This window comes from Astatotilapia calliptera, chromosome 13, assembly GCF_964374335.1.
Source record: "Astatotilapia calliptera chromosome 13, fAstCal68.1, whole genome shotgun sequence".
NCBI lineage: Eukaryota > Metazoa > Chordata > Actinopteri > Cichliformes > Cichlidae > Astatotilapia > Astatotilapia calliptera.
The window spans coordinates 33987453-34004391 of NC_137434.1; the positions used below are offsets into that span (position 1 = coordinate 33987453).

The 16939-nt window shown below is 43.2% G+C and overlaps 1 protein-coding gene across 9 annotated transcripts in view; it reads left to right on the forward strand.

Annotated features, from left to right (window-relative positions):
- The window catches only part of LOC113035317 (collagen, type XIII, alpha 1), a 69360-nt gene that overhangs the window by 18607 nt on the left and 33814 nt on the right, over positions 1 to 16939 (forward strand). For 3 of the 9 annotated variants that reach the window (XM_080288123.1, XM_080288125.1, XM_080288122.1), the window contains 15 exons: positions 26 to 52; positions 1383 to 1451; positions 3689 to 3781; positions 4028 to 4069; positions 4163 to 4180; positions 4479 to 4505; positions 4897 to 4932; positions 5806 to 5832; positions 10764 to 10850; positions 11101 to 11136; positions 11214 to 11267; positions 11359 to 11382; positions 11453 to 11506; positions 13070 to 13114; positions 13298 to 13432. In XM_080288123.1, the coding sequence (XP_080144249.1) occupies positions 26 to 52; positions 1383 to 1451; positions 3689 to 3781; positions 4028 to 4069; positions 4163 to 4180; positions 4479 to 4505; positions 4897 to 4932; positions 5806 to 5832; positions 10764 to 10850; positions 11101 to 11136; positions 11214 to 11267; positions 11359 to 11382; positions 11453 to 11506; positions 13070 to 13114; positions 13298 to 13432 (774 nt within the window). Of the gene's footprint in view, positions 1 to 25; positions 53 to 1382; positions 1452 to 2346; positions 2389 to 2868; positions 2932 to 3688; positions 3782 to 4027; positions 4070 to 4162; positions 4181 to 4478; positions 4506 to 4896; positions 4933 to 5805; positions 5833 to 10763; positions 10851 to 11100; positions 11137 to 11213; positions 11268 to 11358; positions 11383 to 11452; positions 11507 to 13069; positions 13115 to 13297; positions 13433 to 16939 lie in introns of all 9 variants that reach the window. The other 6 variants (XM_026190811.2, XM_080288124.1, XM_080288121.1 and 3 more) reach the window with 5 other exon arrangements.

The following is a 16939-nucleotide window of genomic DNA, read 5'->3' on the forward strand; positions in this document are numbered from 1 at the left end:
ATTCAACTTTTTTCGTTTATTCAAGGGTATCTGTGGCGATTACACACATCGGGTAAGGAAACATTACTACTAAACTAATTCTTTGCTGGTTCTCTTTCAGAAGAAGTCAAAGTTTAACATATTGAGTGTGTTATTATTATGTTCTTTTTTTAAGATTAACTAATAGAGTCGTTAACGATGACAAAAATAGATGAATGATAGGTAGCACATGTGGAACTGCAGTTCTTTGGCCCTCTGTCTCTGCAGTTCAGGTAGCTGAGGGAAAACAGGGTCCCTACCAGCAGCATGCTATACAGACAGATGTGTATGATTGCCAGGAAAAAGAGTCTGCTATGTAATGGAGATTTGTCTGATAAATTAGCCTATTTTTAGCTAGTCTTTAAGTTTTTAAGAAACCCCTGCAGCAGTCTGGAGGGGCATTCCTATGGTATAAACACAGTCCAGGCCGCAGTCTTAGGGAATTGCTGTTTGTGGAGTTCAGATGTTAATTTAGTCTTAGTAATAATAGACAGGCAACAATGTCTTGTCAAATACTTCGTTTCCAATATTTACAGGTGAAGATGGCTCTAATACGCCACTGCCTTTTCAGTTATTCACCTAGCTCAGCAGAGAGTCAAGCTCCGCCTACCTCTATGCTTTTAGGAGGGTCAGGTTGAGGTGGTAAATCTGCATTGCTCTGCCTTTGTCAATTTGCACAACCTCATAATCAACATCCACCACTACCATCACCTCAAAGGGCCTTGGGCATTTGAGTAATTTGAAGTTGGATGAAGGGACTGATGCAAGTGGATTTTCTCTGATAATTATCTGGTTCTAGTTGTTTATTAAACAACTACCATTCAGAGTTTGGAAATGGCTGCAATCACAGCTTTGTAAGATGATGACAGATGTAACCTCAGAGATGGTCTTTCCCTTTTCACGTAAATGGCCTCCTTGACTCTGCCCTCAAACCAGCGTTCCTCCCTGTCCAGGATGTGAACATGCTCATCATTGAAAGAGTGTCCACTGGCCTGTAGGTGTGAATAGACTGCAGAGTCCTGGCCTGACGAGGTGGCTCTGCTGTGTTGTAGCCAGAGGTTGTTTGGTTTCTCCGATGTATAAATCCTGGCAATCCTCCTGCACTTAACAGCGTACACTATGTTACTCTGTTTGTGTCGGGGGACCCGATCCTTGGGGTGGACCAGTTTTTGGTGCAGCGTGTTTTGGTGTTTAAAAGCCACAGAGACCCGGTGTTTAGAGAAAATGCATCTCAGCTCTTCTGATACTAAAGATTCGATTATGTAAGCTGGGCGAATGTTGACCTCAGTTCTGTATGTAACTTTCTGTTTGATTTGATAATGAAATGGTTTGTTGCCTAAAATGACAATTTCCATGGTGTGTAGGGCCTCTTTGTGCAGGATCTTCCTCTGAAAACCCTGGCTGCATTACGATCAAGTCATACTCTGTTGAAGGTTTGTGGGTGTCTCTGAACACCCTGTTTGATAACCCTCACTGGGTGCTGCGAGGTCATGCCACAAAGAGAGCCAGTGCCCACGAACAAAGGCACTCGTCAACCTTCTGCTTTCCACCCAGAGAAAAGAATAAAGATTCATTAATCAGGATCAGCTTAATGCATTTCCTTTTTGGTGACACAAAACCTTTACTGAGTATTTACTTGATGCTTTTTTTAAAAACTCCAAGTACTCTTTGCTACAAGCCACAGTCACACATTCAGTCAAGTTTTATTTTGTCAACGTAAGATATCAAAAATCCTTTAAGGAGCCTTAAATTTCCACTTGTCAGCATGTTCATTGTTTGTCCTTTAGTTTTGCATTTCTGATACTTTTTCATTTTTATGCATCTCAACATAAAGACAAATATTCCCCACAGGAAAGACCATTTTTATCTGATTCATTCTTAATATTAGCAGCAGGTGACTTATATCCATCTAAAGCTGTTCTCAGTTGTGGTGGATCACTGTAATGGTTGGAGACAAAGCAGCAGACTTGCCTACTTTTACTCTTCCCTCACCTTTGCTTATAATCTGCTGTATGTATTTCCATAGAACTTCTAAGTGATCTTCTGAATAAAGAGCGTGATTGGTTACATAGCAAAACAGGCATCGTCTAACTGAAGTCAATCAAATGTAACATTGGATACGTGTTAAGACAGAGAAGACTGGCCAGGAATTATTTTGGGTTTACTTTATTGATAAAGGTGCTTTCGTTTTAGTGGCATCATAAAGTTTGTGGAAATATGTACGCTTTGTAAAAAGTAGGCACGTTTCATGCACTTGGGAAAACAAAGCTCTCATCACAGGTTTACTTGTACTGACCTTTTATCTGATCGCACTGGTCATCTCAACAGAAGCGACGTATTGTACAGCCCTGTGTTGGACAGTTGGCCACAGTAAGTCTGAATATGTACTGTAACTCTACTGCTGTACTCTCTTTGTGGCAAGACAGGCTCCTTCCTCTGCTCCACTGCAATCTACGGGCCTGAGTAACAGTTAATGGGGATGCTGATCCACAACAAATCCTGCACAGCAAACAGAAAGGCTCTCTGCTGGCATCTAAGAAGCAAAACAAAATTCAGCATATAATTTAGAGCATATCAGTGCATGGACCATCCCCTTTGCAGCTTCAGGCCTATAGTTTGCTTTACTGGGGCCTCTTTTTTAGATTTCCTTTCTTCAGCCTTATTTCCTTTTTTCTAATTTGACTTCCCATTTCCTTTCACCCTCATTTCTTTTTCCCTCTACATCCCTCCCCCTCTATCCGTCTTTCTCCTCTTCTACCCTGTTTCCTTTCTTTGGCCTCCTGGTGACCTTTGCCCTGTGACCTTTTTGCATCGCTGGCCACCTGTGCTTTGTGACTTCCCCCCCAGCAGATGTTGCCCATCACCGTGCGCAACATGCCCTCAATAAGCCCTCTAATATTAAAACGCCTCAAGGTACAATTGTGTATGTCCCCTGCTTGCCATCCAACTTCTCTTCCTTCCCACAGCTTCTCTCTGCTGCCATGTGTGTGTGTGTGTGTATATATGTATATGTGTATATATATGTATATATATGAAGGTGTGCATAAAGCTGGACAACAATGGTACAAAAATTGTGTTGTATAGCTTGTGTAGCATTGAATTAAGATAAGATGATGGTTAATTAAATGTCTCTGTATGATGGTCTCTAGAGTCACAAGTAAAATGGTGTTCTTGAAGGTTTTCATATTTTACACCAGCCTCAATCATGTGATTGGTTTTCAGAGCTTTTGGATACTTGGGGTTTTTTGACCTCATTGACAGGGAGGGCATTCACATCATTGAATAAGAAAGGCACTCTTTCTATTCACTGTCTTCTTGATCCACACTGGTAACTGTGGACAGCAGTCCAGAAAATGAAACCTCTGTGATTGTGTTATTGCTAAATGACTCTTTGGTCACTTTTGGAGCATCTATTGACCATATGCTTGCATATCCTGTCAGCTGAGGGTCACAGGTCAAGCATGTAGAAACTGGGTATTAATTGAAAAAAGTCATTGTTCTCCAGCATAATAACTGCTCGCCCTGTTCCTTAGCTTACCTTGCTCTCTCCAACACCACAGCACTTGCTCCCCACCCTTTATTGAATTGATTGCAGTGTAGTGTGAGGTTGTTTGGACATGGCTGGTGTGGCTCACTGTAGAATGACAGGTTTTAACTCAAACTCTCTTAGCAGGGCGAGCCTGGAATACAGGGGCCTGCGGGACCTCCGGGGCCACCCGGTCCACCGGGAACACCGGGATCGGATGGGGCCAATGGCCCACCGGTGAGTCTTAATCTGAGTTTACCTCTTTATATATCCTCTGGTGTCACGCACCATGGTGTCAAATTTAAATTTAACAGACTTTTCCATCTCAGACAAGATTTAAGAGACTCACTAGTATAAAGGTTCACTTTATATGAATGTATTTACTGTTATGCTCTCACTAGAGGGAGGGGCATAATGTCATTGTTCACAAGATTATGACATGGCTCGTATAGTCTTTGTAAAACAAAGTTTTATGTCACACAGGGTAAACCTGGAGAGCCAGGCAAACCTGGAAAAGACCCAAGGGTAAGCATTAGTGTTGTGACTCGTCATGTTTTTCTAGAGCCTTCACATTATTAATTCATGCAACATTAACGTTCTTCTTCCTTCTTTATGCAGCTCTTGCCTGGACTAAAGGTGAAAAAACATTCTTTCTAATACAAAGTGCAAAATAAAAACAGCATCACTGTAGCCCGCCGTGATGAATTTAGAGTTGTAGGAGTCAAACAGGCCACATGACACCAAGTCAGAAAGTTTTCAGTGTGCCTGATGCAAACGCTCCACGTGATGCATTAATTGTTATGGATTGTTTGAAAGCAGGAATGTGAACTGTGAGCTCAGATGTGACGCAGAGATGTGAAATGCTTACTGCGGTAAATCAAAGCTGAATGTATAGATGCTTTATACATATACACTTATTGTTTTATGTCTTCAGGGTGAGCCAGGTGTGCCAGGACAAAAGGTGAGCTCCCTTCTGTGTTTTACATTTAAAAAGTATTATTTCAACTATGCTATATTCCAGTAGACACATTTTTCCTTATGAACGGAAAGAAATGACCACTTATTTACTAATGATGGACGTATATATCATGTAGCTTTGAATACCTGCGTACGATCAAAGCAGAAAGATTAAGGAAGTAGTATTTTATTTATTTTTATTTTAGTATTTTATTTATTTTTATGTTCATAATGAACTCTTATATTTTTACTTTAAAAGGGAAATAAAGAAATAGGGCTCAGTTTTAATAGGTTTCGAGACACCACTTTGATCATCTGTTGGCTGTTACTGTGCTTTCAGTGTTTATTAGTGTTATTATTTTGGTGTTTGTATGTGTGTCTGTTTGTCTCCACAGGGGGATCGAGGTGATGTTGGCCCAGCAGGCCCAAAGGTATTTACCTTCTGCTTTATGTTTGACCCAAAGCATCAGGAGAAACTCTCCAACACACTCTAAGCTTTTAAGATCATCCTCTAAGGTTTGAGGACAGTTTGCAGGATACAGTAGCTTGCTCCAAGAGATCTAATCTCCTGATGACAAGTGCCTTTAAACCCTATCACTGGTGACAATATTACTATTTATTTATTTATACTGTTTATTATTTACGGTTGCGGATGCTGTGTTTTTCCTTGCTAGTCTTTTCTCTCTCTCTTTCCTTCTGTTAACTCTCTTCCCATTTTCTCTTTCTTTCTCTTTCCTGTCCTCCGGTCCTGTCCGTTCTCAGTGTAATAACTCAAAATGAAAAAAATAAATAATAATAATAATAAAGGTCCAATAAAATATGTCAATCAAGTGGACCAGTAAAGCTGTACTGGTTTACATGGGAAAATAAATCCTTCAGACTGTCCTTGTCCTTCACACAATGATTCTGATTGCTCTAATGTGGACAGGGCATACAAAAAACAACAAAAACAATATTATTATTAGTTTGTGTCTTTGTCCAAACTGTATAATCGAATAAACAGTTGTAGATTTTAATGTCTCTGCCATCTGGATATGAACAGTTATAGCAACGAATTCACAGTATAAATCTATAAGATGTGATTTTGCCCAAGAGCTCAAATGTTGGCACTTGTGAAAATAAGCTGCTGCTCTCCTTCTGTGCAGATTATTGTAAATGTTCCATCTTATCTGTTTTCTGCCATGAGCCCATCAGCTCACTGACATGAAACATTACTCACTGAAAGGACTACAAAATATCGTGTGCGCCATCTAGTGGAGAGTATAATTATTGTTAAATTTACAGCATTGTTATCTGCTTCACAGGGAGTTGGGGGAGACCAAGGAAATAAGGTAAGAGGAAGTAAAATAAGGCACCTTTTGTTTTTTCTGAACTACTCACTTTAGTAAAGTAAAGCTGAGTTCAAAGCTGAAGAGCCCGACACAGACTTCTCTTCATAGTTTCTGGCCTTAATTCCACGAGAGGATTTAATTCAGTTCCATAGTTTAAGCAGCTAACAAGAGGAGGCTGTAGCTCTACTTCTGTCAGCTCCCCGTCTCCCTGTGGTCTGTTTCCCCTTGGATGAAGTGGACTGTCTGCTTGCTTGAGCTAATGTTTCCATGCACTGTGTGGGGAGGTGAAAGAGTGAGGGCGTTCCCAGAGAGAGGCGAGAGAATGAAAAATAAAAGCCAAGCAGGGAGCTTGTGTGTGTGGCATTTTAAGGATTATTTATTCATGCCAAGATGGCAGATGTCACTGCTGGAGTCTGGGTGATAGGAACATGCTTTAAATGTATGAATCAGTAGAAACAGGCTTCAAATCCTTCTGCTGTCTGTCTCTGAACACAGGAAACTGGAACTTACCTGGATGCACTTATGTCTTAGATGCTTGTCATGTCTTAGAGGCTTTACCACAGAATAATTAAATATGAAGACATGCGGTTTTCGTCCTGGTCGCGGAACACTGGACCAGCTCTTTGTCCTCTCGAGGATACTTGAGGGTGCATGGGAGTTTGCCCAACCAGTCTACATGTGTTTTGTGGACCTGGAGAAGGCATTCGACCGTGTCCCTCGGGGCGTCCTGTGGGAGGTGTTGCGCGAGTATGGGGTGTCTGGCCCATTGCTACGGGCCATTCAATCCCTATACAACCGTTGCAAGAGCTTGGTTCGCATTGCCGGCAATAAGTCGGACTCGTTCCCGGTGGGTGATGGGCTCCGCCAAGGCTGCCCTTTGTCTCCGGTTCTGTTCATAATTTTTATGGACAGGATTTCTAGGCGCAGCCAAGTGGCGGAGGGCTTTCGCTTTGGTGGCCTCAGAATCTCATCTCTGATTTTTGCGGATGATGTGGTTCTGTTGGCTTCATCGGGTGAGGGCCTCCAGCTCGCACTGGAGCGGTTCGCAGCCGAGTGTAACGCAGCGGGAATGAGGATCAGCACCTCCAAATCTGAGGCCATGGTTCTCAGCCGGAAAAGGGTGGAGTGCCCACTCCGGGTCGGGGATGAGTTCCTGCCCCAAGTGGAGGAGTTCAAGTATCTCGGGGTCTTGTTCGCGAGTGATGGGAGAAGGGAGCTGGAGATCGACAGACGGATTGGGGCTGCGGCTGCAGTAATGCGGACGCTGCACCGGTCAGTCGTGGTGAAGAGGGAGCTGAGTGTAAAAGCGAAGCTCTCAATTTACCGGTCGATCTACGTCCCTACCCTCACCTATGGCCACGAGCTGTGGGTAGTGACCGAAAGAACGAGATCGCGGATACAAGCGGCGGAAATGAGCTTCCTCCGAAGGGTGGCTGGCCTCTCCCTTAGAGATAGGGTGAGAGGTTCGGCCATCCGGGAGGGGCTTAGAGTAGAGCAGCTGCTGCTCCACATCGAAAGGAGCCAGCTGAGGTGGTTCGGGCATCTGGCAAGGATGCCCCCTGGGCGCCTCCTGGGCGAGGTGTTCCAGGCATGTCCCACCGGGAGGAGGCCCCGGGGCAGACCCAGGACACGCTGGAGAGATTATATCTCTCGGCTGGCCTGGGAACGCCTTGGTATTCCCCCGGACAAGCTGGAGGAGGTGGCTGGGGAGAGGGAGGTCTGGACCTCTTTGCTTAGGCTGCTACCCCCGCGACCCGACCTCGGATAAGCGGATGAAGATGGATGGATGGATGAAGACATTTATTGTCTTGTTTTTCTACATGGTGGACTCTGCTTCCTCTGTCAGCACTGCAGCAGTCCCAGCAGACCTGGGCTCACAGTACATCTCTGTACTGGCCACATTAGGATGGCAGGGTATGTTTTCTCCATTAGGGGCCTCAGACAGATGGTGGCAGGAGGAAGGTTAAACTTGTATAGCATTTTGTATCCACAGGGAGCAGCAATCTGTGAAGGCTTTTACTCTTTAATAAAGAGAAAGTGATTTCACAGGCTGAACCTTCAGTGCCCAGAAATAGTTGCACAAGGAAGAATAATCTATGAACTTAGGGGAAATTGGTCCTATAATCTCAGAGAAAACTCCTGAAACTCCCAGCAGGAAGCTCAGGTCTAATGACACACAGGGAACAGACACATCCAACACCTCCATCAGTCATTGTTGCAAAATACTAACATAGGTGGTGTTTCTGAAAGCAGCTCTTATTAAAATTGTCTGTTCTGCTCCCATATTTTAAATACAATAGCAGTAAGATACTGGATTTCATGACCAGGAGAAGTGTGTGCCCACATTTCCTTCACTGCAAATGAGGAGGAACAATTAAATAGCCGGAGGAAATGATGAAGAATAAGATAAGAATAAGCAGGAGGGAGATAGACATTATTTCACACAAGTCATTCTGTTATCCAATCCAATGTCTGACTTTATGAAGACATTTTAGTTGCTTAGTTGAACTTTACACATTGTTGACGGTTCATCTGCTCATGATTCGCAGCAGGAAGGACTTGCAAAGGATAGAAACGGACTAGAGGTGGCTAGAACAATAGTAAAGTAAACTGTGCAAATCTAATTGAAAAGACATTTAAAAGTTGCTAGAATACGAGGTATTCAGTGTGACATGGTGACTGCACATATACTTTCATGTCCTGTTTATAAGATTGGGGGAAACCTGCAGTCAGCTGAGACTGAAGAAGTCACCTGGATGATGACAAAACGTTTCTCCCACAAAACGCTACGTCCAGATGAACAGAATCAACTTTTGGAGATGCACATATGCTGTTAGAATATCTTTCAGATGAAACTTTTCAGTGGCGTTTTTCTTGTTTCTGTGTCTCTGTGACACATTGAATAGGTGTTGAAGCAGATACTGTCACTCGTTGGTGCACACATGGAATTTGTAAGCGGTTATGGAAACTCTAGCAGTAGGTGTATCTCCTTGTGCTTCTTGACTGTCAGGACACTGGGCTGCAACACAAACACAATGAAAGCAATACTGCAGTGTCATCACTGGCTGATTACGGTCTCTTCAGTGTAAGAGTTGCCGATAGGTCTTAAAGGTATCCGTATGTGTAATTTGTTTTTGTAATGGAAACTTTGTCAGTGCACATATATCTACACACACTGTAGGTCACAGTAAAAAGAAGTGTTAAAATGCAAACTTTGTGAACATTGGACAAACCTTTGAGTTTACTAATGGGACACTTTGGGATCATCTCAAGTGAACTCTTGTGTTTTGAACCACCACATCCCAGGTTGTCCTGTAAAAGTCCAGCAGCCATTTCTAGAGGAACTCTGCTCATTGTACCTTCTCAGGCAGAGCGATCTTTGCTGGGCTTTTTTGACCAGTCTGGAGGTGCTGAAGGTCCATGTCATATCACTGTAAGAACAAGAAGCACTCGGAGAGCACAACCTCCATTACAGCAGCAATTAGTCAATGAAATTTTAAAAAGTTATTAGATCTTTAAAACAGCTAAACACAGGCATTGCATTTTCTGCAGAAGACTCATATCTGCACAGCTGAAGTGTTTCAGTCCAACTTTGACTCAAGATCAAGAGGGGCAGCGATCATGATTAGCAACAGTAAACAATTTACGGTTTATAATGTAAAGGCTGATTCAACTGGGTGATATGTGATTGTGGCTGGAAAACGATGCTTCTTTGCACCTAACTAAGACCTTGGAAGACAACCTCGATCAGTTCCATCCTCTGGTCAGACCACATCTGAACCCCCTTCACTTCACTTACCAGCCCCACTCAGAGTTGTGGAGCTGATCAACCTTATCTACATTTTCATGTTTTTTTTACATTTTCATCAATTTTCATCAGGCCGACCCTGCTGGTTAAAAAGCTGACCGTGGTTATCAGCCTGCTTCCTTGGGGGTTGTGGTCCAAGGTGACTTGGGCCTTTGTCATGGGGAGGGGAGGGGGTTCTTGGGCACTTTGGCCAATCTCGGGTCACGCTGACATGGTCAGCCTCCGGCATGTTGGGCTGCCCCTTGCCTCTGATTCTCTGGGGCTCGTGTCTTTTGGCTGTGAGGGCTCAGTTGGGGGCCTTCATTCTTCTTCTGGGGTGCAAACAGTTCTTATAGATATGTGGCCTTGGGTCTTGAGTACTTTGGGGAGCTGTAGATGGCCCAGGTCTCCTACGTCTTTCTCTACCTCCTTCTGGCCCCTGGGGTGCGCCCTTGTCATGTCTCATCCTCATTACCAAGGATATGTCGTGATGAACACTCACAGACACTTTCTGAAAGTTTTGTTAACATGATAACTCGAGAACTAGGCAGCGTAGGATTTTTACATTCAAACTGTAGGTGCATCCACTAAAACTCTCAGATGAGTTTGAATCCCTGTGACACCTTTTCTGAACATCACCTAGAATCTACCACGAGGCGGCCACTATTGTTTTTTTCACTCTTTGTGGTTCATAGTGGTTTTGTTTATTTATGGTGGTTTTGTCATCTTTCTGTCATCATAGCTTGTTAGTAACTCACCCATTTCAGTGTGTCAGTGAATATATCCGTTCCAAGATGGCTGTCTTTCCGTGCTGCTGGATTTTGCTCCCTCTTTGACAGAATGTGTAGTCTTAATGATTGTTTTCATGAAACTGGCTAATTCTACCAATCATTTCTATCAACCTTCATATTGCCACTATTTGTTCAATTCATGAAACAGTAAATGTTTAACTGTTAGAAGCCACGGACAGAACGGTTAGACAACAATGTCCCCCAGGGCCACTTACCAGCTTACTATGTATTTATTTGCTCTGGAACTGCTGACAGTATTCTTCAGAGGACTGATTATTCTTGATTTTCATGGAGATAAAATTGGAGATAACAGTGTATGCCATTGGTTAAGACCTTTTCTATATGTATGACAGGGAGAGAAAGGAGAGCTGAACACTGGAGCCCCGGGAATTAAAGGAGAGCCTGGTTCACCAGGACTGCCGGGACTAAGAGGACCCAGAGTGAGTGAAATACAATGCCATGAAACAGCAATGCAATTATTACTTAAAAAATGCTTAAGTAACTCTAACTCTGTGAAGTTACTGCATAATATTAGAATATTTTTATTATAGGGTGACAAAGGATCCCAGGGAGAAAAAGGAGGATAAGAGCACTAGAAATAAATTTTGAAAGGGCCTTTATTCAGAAAAATATGAATCCTATAGCATATTTATGCCTAACCAAAGTCTTTTGTCTTACATCAACTAATAGGGGGAAGCAGGTATTCAAGGCCCAGCTGGCCCAAGGGTAAGTTCTGGATGAAATAAAAGTTTTTATTAACATGTGTCCACTGAGTTGACAAATGGCACATCTGCACCTTCTAGGGTCTGCCAGGCCCGACTGGGGAGCCAGGAAGGGCTGAAATCCAGTATGAAAATGTATGTCGCTTCATATGAGTTTCACTTTCTCATCTACAAAGAAAGTAACACATTAAATAAAGCATTAGTAACATTTAATATTTCTTCACAGGATATCCGCAACATCCCCCTGATGGTGAGTATTTTCTAGATTGTATTGCACAAAATGCAAACATATCTCATGACTGAATCTCTCATCCTTATAGGGCCCTCCTGGATTACCTGGACCTCCAGGGACACCTGGAATCCCTGGAGCCAAGGTAGGAGAGTATTTTAGAATAACACAATGCCAGATGATGCTTGCACGCAGTATAACTAAACATGCATACTTTTGTCATCATTCACAATGAATATATGGTAATGTGCATATTTTACACTCCCCTATGGTTTCAGTTTTTTGTTCTGTGGTCTACACAGGCTGGGGTTTGGTGATAAATTATTTTTCTCTGCTTGTCCATCAGGTGGATAACTAAAAATCCTGTGTAGTAAATTTGACATTGGCAATGACAATTTATTAATGTGCTACATTATTGTGTTACTGTGTGAGAATGTTGCAAGACATTTTTATTAGTGACCATAAATGTCTTTTATTTGATCTATCTTCTAGCCTTGACACTCTGCCCTCTGTTCATGCATAGCACTCACAACTTATTACTGACTCTGTGGTGGAAGAATCTGTAGAATTGTTTGCTAATAATCTGGCTGAGACTGATGGTATAAAACTGGGTGCAGCTTCCTTCATTTCAGATTGTACCGGCCAAAGTGGCATCTCTCAAATCTCCTCCTCGGATCACTGAATCTATCCGCAGTTTTAGGTAACGTTGCTGTAGAGCTGAGCAGCTGTGGAAAGCCAGAAAACTTGAGGCACATAAGGGTTATTAAAAGGAAAAAATTCCTTTTAATAAAAAATAAAATGATAAAAAATGTGAGAGTAGGAAAAAGAGATCCTAAGGTTTTCTTTGATACACAGAATAGCATTGTTTGTCTCCAGTCTTTTCAGATAAGGATTGTAACAACTTTTTAACATTTTTCCAAGAATTGGATAAATTGGACCATCTTAACACAATTAATGGCTGGATGGCAAACAATTTTCTGCAGCTTAATACAGACAACAGAGCATTAAGGCCCAAATCAGACAACGTTTGGTGTCTTTCTCATCCACTGTAAAAGCTGCTGCTCGGACACTTGGGTTCATCTTTGACTTTTGATGCCAAAATCAAGTCTGCAAGCCGTTGTTTCTTTCTTCACATAAGAAATATCACTAAACTCAGGACTTTTGTCTCTAGAGGTGAATTGGAGATGTTTGTTCATGCCTTCATCTCCTCCAGATTAGACTATTGTTATTAGGACATGTGACATGTAAATGGACTCCTTCTTATATAGCCCTTCCCTATTCTACCTGAGCACTGACAATGCCTCATTCACCCACTCATACAAGCAGTTTTTTCCTATTCTGTTTCTACATAACTGCTAACATTCGCACACATTCATACTCCAGTTGAGGTTAGTATCCTGCCCAAGGATATTTGACATGCAGACTGGAAATGAACCACCAAACTTCCAATCAGCAGATGACCTGCTCTACCTGCAGCCAACCCAATGCGACATTTTACATAATAGCATGAATGTCTAGTCTGGTATTGCTTAAAAATGTTGATTTGCAGATAGAGCTGCAAGAGTCTGCATTAAAACAAACAAACAGGCTGTGTTAAAAGAGGTTTCTCTTTCAGTCATAATGACATTGGTGTGGATGTGCAGTTATTGTAAACGAAGACAATTGTCTGGTTTGCCTAGTTGGTAATGCGACCTTGGTTTGTCCTTAGGGTGAAGTTGGTCTACCAGGTCCACCAGGACTGGATGGAGAGAAGGTAATATTATGTTGTCTCCATGTTATTACTCAGGTCTGATTTTATGAGGTTCCTAAAATCCAAGAGTGTGGGTGATAATTACACTTAACCATCACTGATTTGATATAACACACATTTAATTCATGCAGATTTCTGTTGTTTACATTTAATAAAGTGGAGCAACTTATGATCCTCTATTTTCAGGGACCTCGAGGGAAGCCTGGAGAACCTGGTCTCCTGGGCCCGGCAGGTCCTGAAGGTCCCAGAGGAGAGGGAGGTGTCATGGGCTTTCCAGGACCCAAAGGCACCAAGGGTGACATGGGTCCATCTGGATCACCTGTAAGTGACTACGTTAACCACACAACTGTCTTTGAAGTTCCACATTATCACTGTTCCACATCGTTGTCATCCAGAGGGTACATCTTGGTCTTTCTCGCTACACTCTTATCTAATTAAAGACTTGGAAGAGACCCCGAGAGTGTCAAAGACTGTAAGTTGGAGTTCTGTGCAAGAAATTAACTGATGCATTTGCTATATTTGGTGGATCAGGACATCTTATTTTAAAATTTCTTCTAACAAATTTATTGGGGGAAAAATACAGATTGTTTGGAATCTGTCAATGCTGGGACATATTTTTAATATTTGTGCATGTTTGAAGTAGATCTTTCAAAAAATATTTATTTGTTAAAAACTATTTACTGAACTTGGAGGATAGAAATAATGTCTCTATCCTATAGTGTTAGAATCAATCTGATATCAGAACAAATATTTGGATTGATCAGCCCACCTTTAGCAAACCATCTCAACCTCGCCCACCCCGAATGCACTTCTGTGCAGTTTTCTGTGAAATGCTGTTGCGTATTTTAAAATCTCAGTTTCCCTTTTCTTCCATCCTCATGTTTGCATTCACAACATGTTCTTCTTTGTTAGTATTTAGTGAAGTCTTGGCAGACGATAGAGGCGATACTGCCCCCATCGCTTCCTGAAGCTTATTGCAGTTACAAAAACACATTTACGTGATGTTAGTATATGACCTGTCAATGATAAAATTGTGCATCAACAAATTTTTATAGTCAATGACATTATGATTATGCCGATGAATTGTTGCAGCAGTAATTAGGTGCATTATATATTTATGAATTTAATATGCTTAGAAACCTTGTAGATCTTCACTACTTGGGTGAGATTTGCTGTATAAGACTCGGGTTATGCAACAGATGTCTGACAGTAAGACATACAAAATGTAAAACAAAGTAGGCACCAGGCCCCATGCACTGTTGGACGGACCAATCGGAGTCTGCGCTGCGGGACTGTTTTGATCACGCGGACTGGGAAATGTTTCACGTGGCCGCCAGAGACATTGATGAGTACACAGACTCAGTCTGTGGATTTATCAGGAAATGCGTGGAAGATGTCGTCCCATCCAGAACAGTTAAATCCTTCCCAAATCAAAAACCCTGGATTAACGGAGATGTTCGCGTGGCACTGGCGGCACGGAACACCGCCTTTGCCTCCGCGAACACATCGGACTACAAACACGCACATTACCAACTCCGGAAGACGATCAAAGCAGCCAAACGTGAGTACAGGGACAGGGTGGAGCAACAGTTTGACAACCCTCGGAGTATGTGGCAGGGACTAAACACGATCACAGACTTTAGAGGGAAAACCAGCACACCGCAGACCACGGCCTCTCTGTGTGAGGATCTAAACGTATTCTACGCTAGATTCGACACAGCGAACACCATGAGACCGGACAGTGTGCGCACCGCGGATGACGTCAGTGCGCACACTGTGTCTGAGGAGGATGTGCGGAAGTGCTTCAGGAAGGTGAACGCACGCAAAGCTACTGGTCCGGACGGGATTCCCGGCCGCGTCCTCAAGTCATGCGCGGCTCAGCTGGCTGGAGTGTTCACGCACATCTTCAACCTTTCCCTCTCTCTGTCTGTAGTCCCAGCCTGCTTCAAAATGGCCACCATCGTCCCTGTACCCAAATCCTCCACCATCTCCTCATTAAACGACTGGCGACCTGTAGCCCTGACCCCCATCGTAAGCAAATGCTTCGAGAAGCTGGTCAGGGACTTCATCTGCTCTGCACTACCCGACTCACTGGACCCTCTACAGTTTGCATACCGCCACAACAGGTCCACTGATGATGCCATAGCCCTGACACTACACACTAAATAATTTCCCCCAGGGATCAATAAAGTATTCTGATTCTGATTCTGATTCTGCCCTGTCACACCTGGAGAAGAGAGACACGTATGTGAGAATGCTGTTTGTAGATTACAGCTCAGCATTCAATACCATCGTTCCCTCGAAGCTGGACAGGAAACTGCAGGATCTAGGACTGAGCAGCTCCCTCTGCAGCTGGATCCTTAGCTTCCTGTCTGACAGACGCCAAGTGGTCAGACTGGGCAGCATCACCTCATCCCCCATCACACTGAACACTGGTGCTCCACAGGGGTGTGTACTGAGCCCTCTCCTGTACTCACTCTACACCTACGACTGCACAGCCACTAACAGCTCCAACATCATTGTGAAGTTTGTGGACGACACTACAGTGGTGGGTCTTATCACCAACGGTGATGAGACGGCTTACAGGGAGGAGGTCAGCGCCCTGACCCACTGGTGTCAAGACAACCATCTCACCCTCAACGTCGCAAAGACAAAGGAGTTGATAGTGGACTTCCGGAGGTGCAGAGAAGTACACACCCCCATCACCATCAACGGCGCTGCTGTGGAGAGAGTGAGCAGCTTCCGGTTCCTTGGAGTACATCTGGCTGAGGATCTTACGTGGTCAGTATACACAAACAAAACAGTGAAGAAGGCGCAGCAGCGCCTCTTCTTTCTTAGGAGACTGAAAAGATTCGGCATGAGCCCCCGCATCCTCAGGACCTTCTATCACTGTGCCATTGAGAGCATCCTCACTGGATGCATCACCACCTGGTATGGCAACAGCACCGCCTACAACTGCAAAGCTCTCCAGAGAGTAGTGCGGTGCTCTGAACGGATAATTGGAGGTGAGCTTCCCTCCCTCCAAGACATCTACAGGAAGCGCTGCCTGAGGAAAGCGGGGAGGATCATCAAGGACTCCAGTCACCCCAGCCATAAACTGTTCAGACTGCTTCCATCAGGAAGGAGGTTCTGCAGCATCCGGTCCCGTACCAGCAGACTGAGAGACAGCTTCTTCCATCAGGCCATCAGACTGCTGAACACGTCATAGACACCTCAGCTTCACTACTGGAACTTTAACATTATGCACTCCACACTGTATATAAATGCCACTTGTTTTGCACATATTCAACTCTGTATATTTTATATATTTTATTATTATTATTATTTTTTTTTTTTTTTTTTTTTTTTTTTTTTTTTTTACTATTTAATTTGTAAAAATATGTATACACACACACACACACACACACACACACACACACACACACACACACACACACACACACACACACATGTAGGAAAATATTTAGTATGCACATCCAGAAATGCATACACTATTATATATTGTACATATATTTATTAGTTTCAGGTTGGCCATTCTTGTATTTTGCTCGTTTGTGTTGTTGTGTTTGCACATCTCTGTTGCTTGTGGGGCTCGCACACAAGAATTTCACTCGCATGTGCTGTGCCAGTGTGCCTGCACATGTGATGTGACAATAAAAGTGATTTGATTTGATTTGATAACTATGTGACCTTATAGTACACTGAAATGTTCCCCTAACAAATGGTTCCTGTGTACGATGCTATGCAGTGTTGCCTCTCAAGCTGCAAGAGATGGCTGGTTAGATGGCTGTGAGGTAGTGAAATGCTGTGCTCCAAGTGCTGTATCAA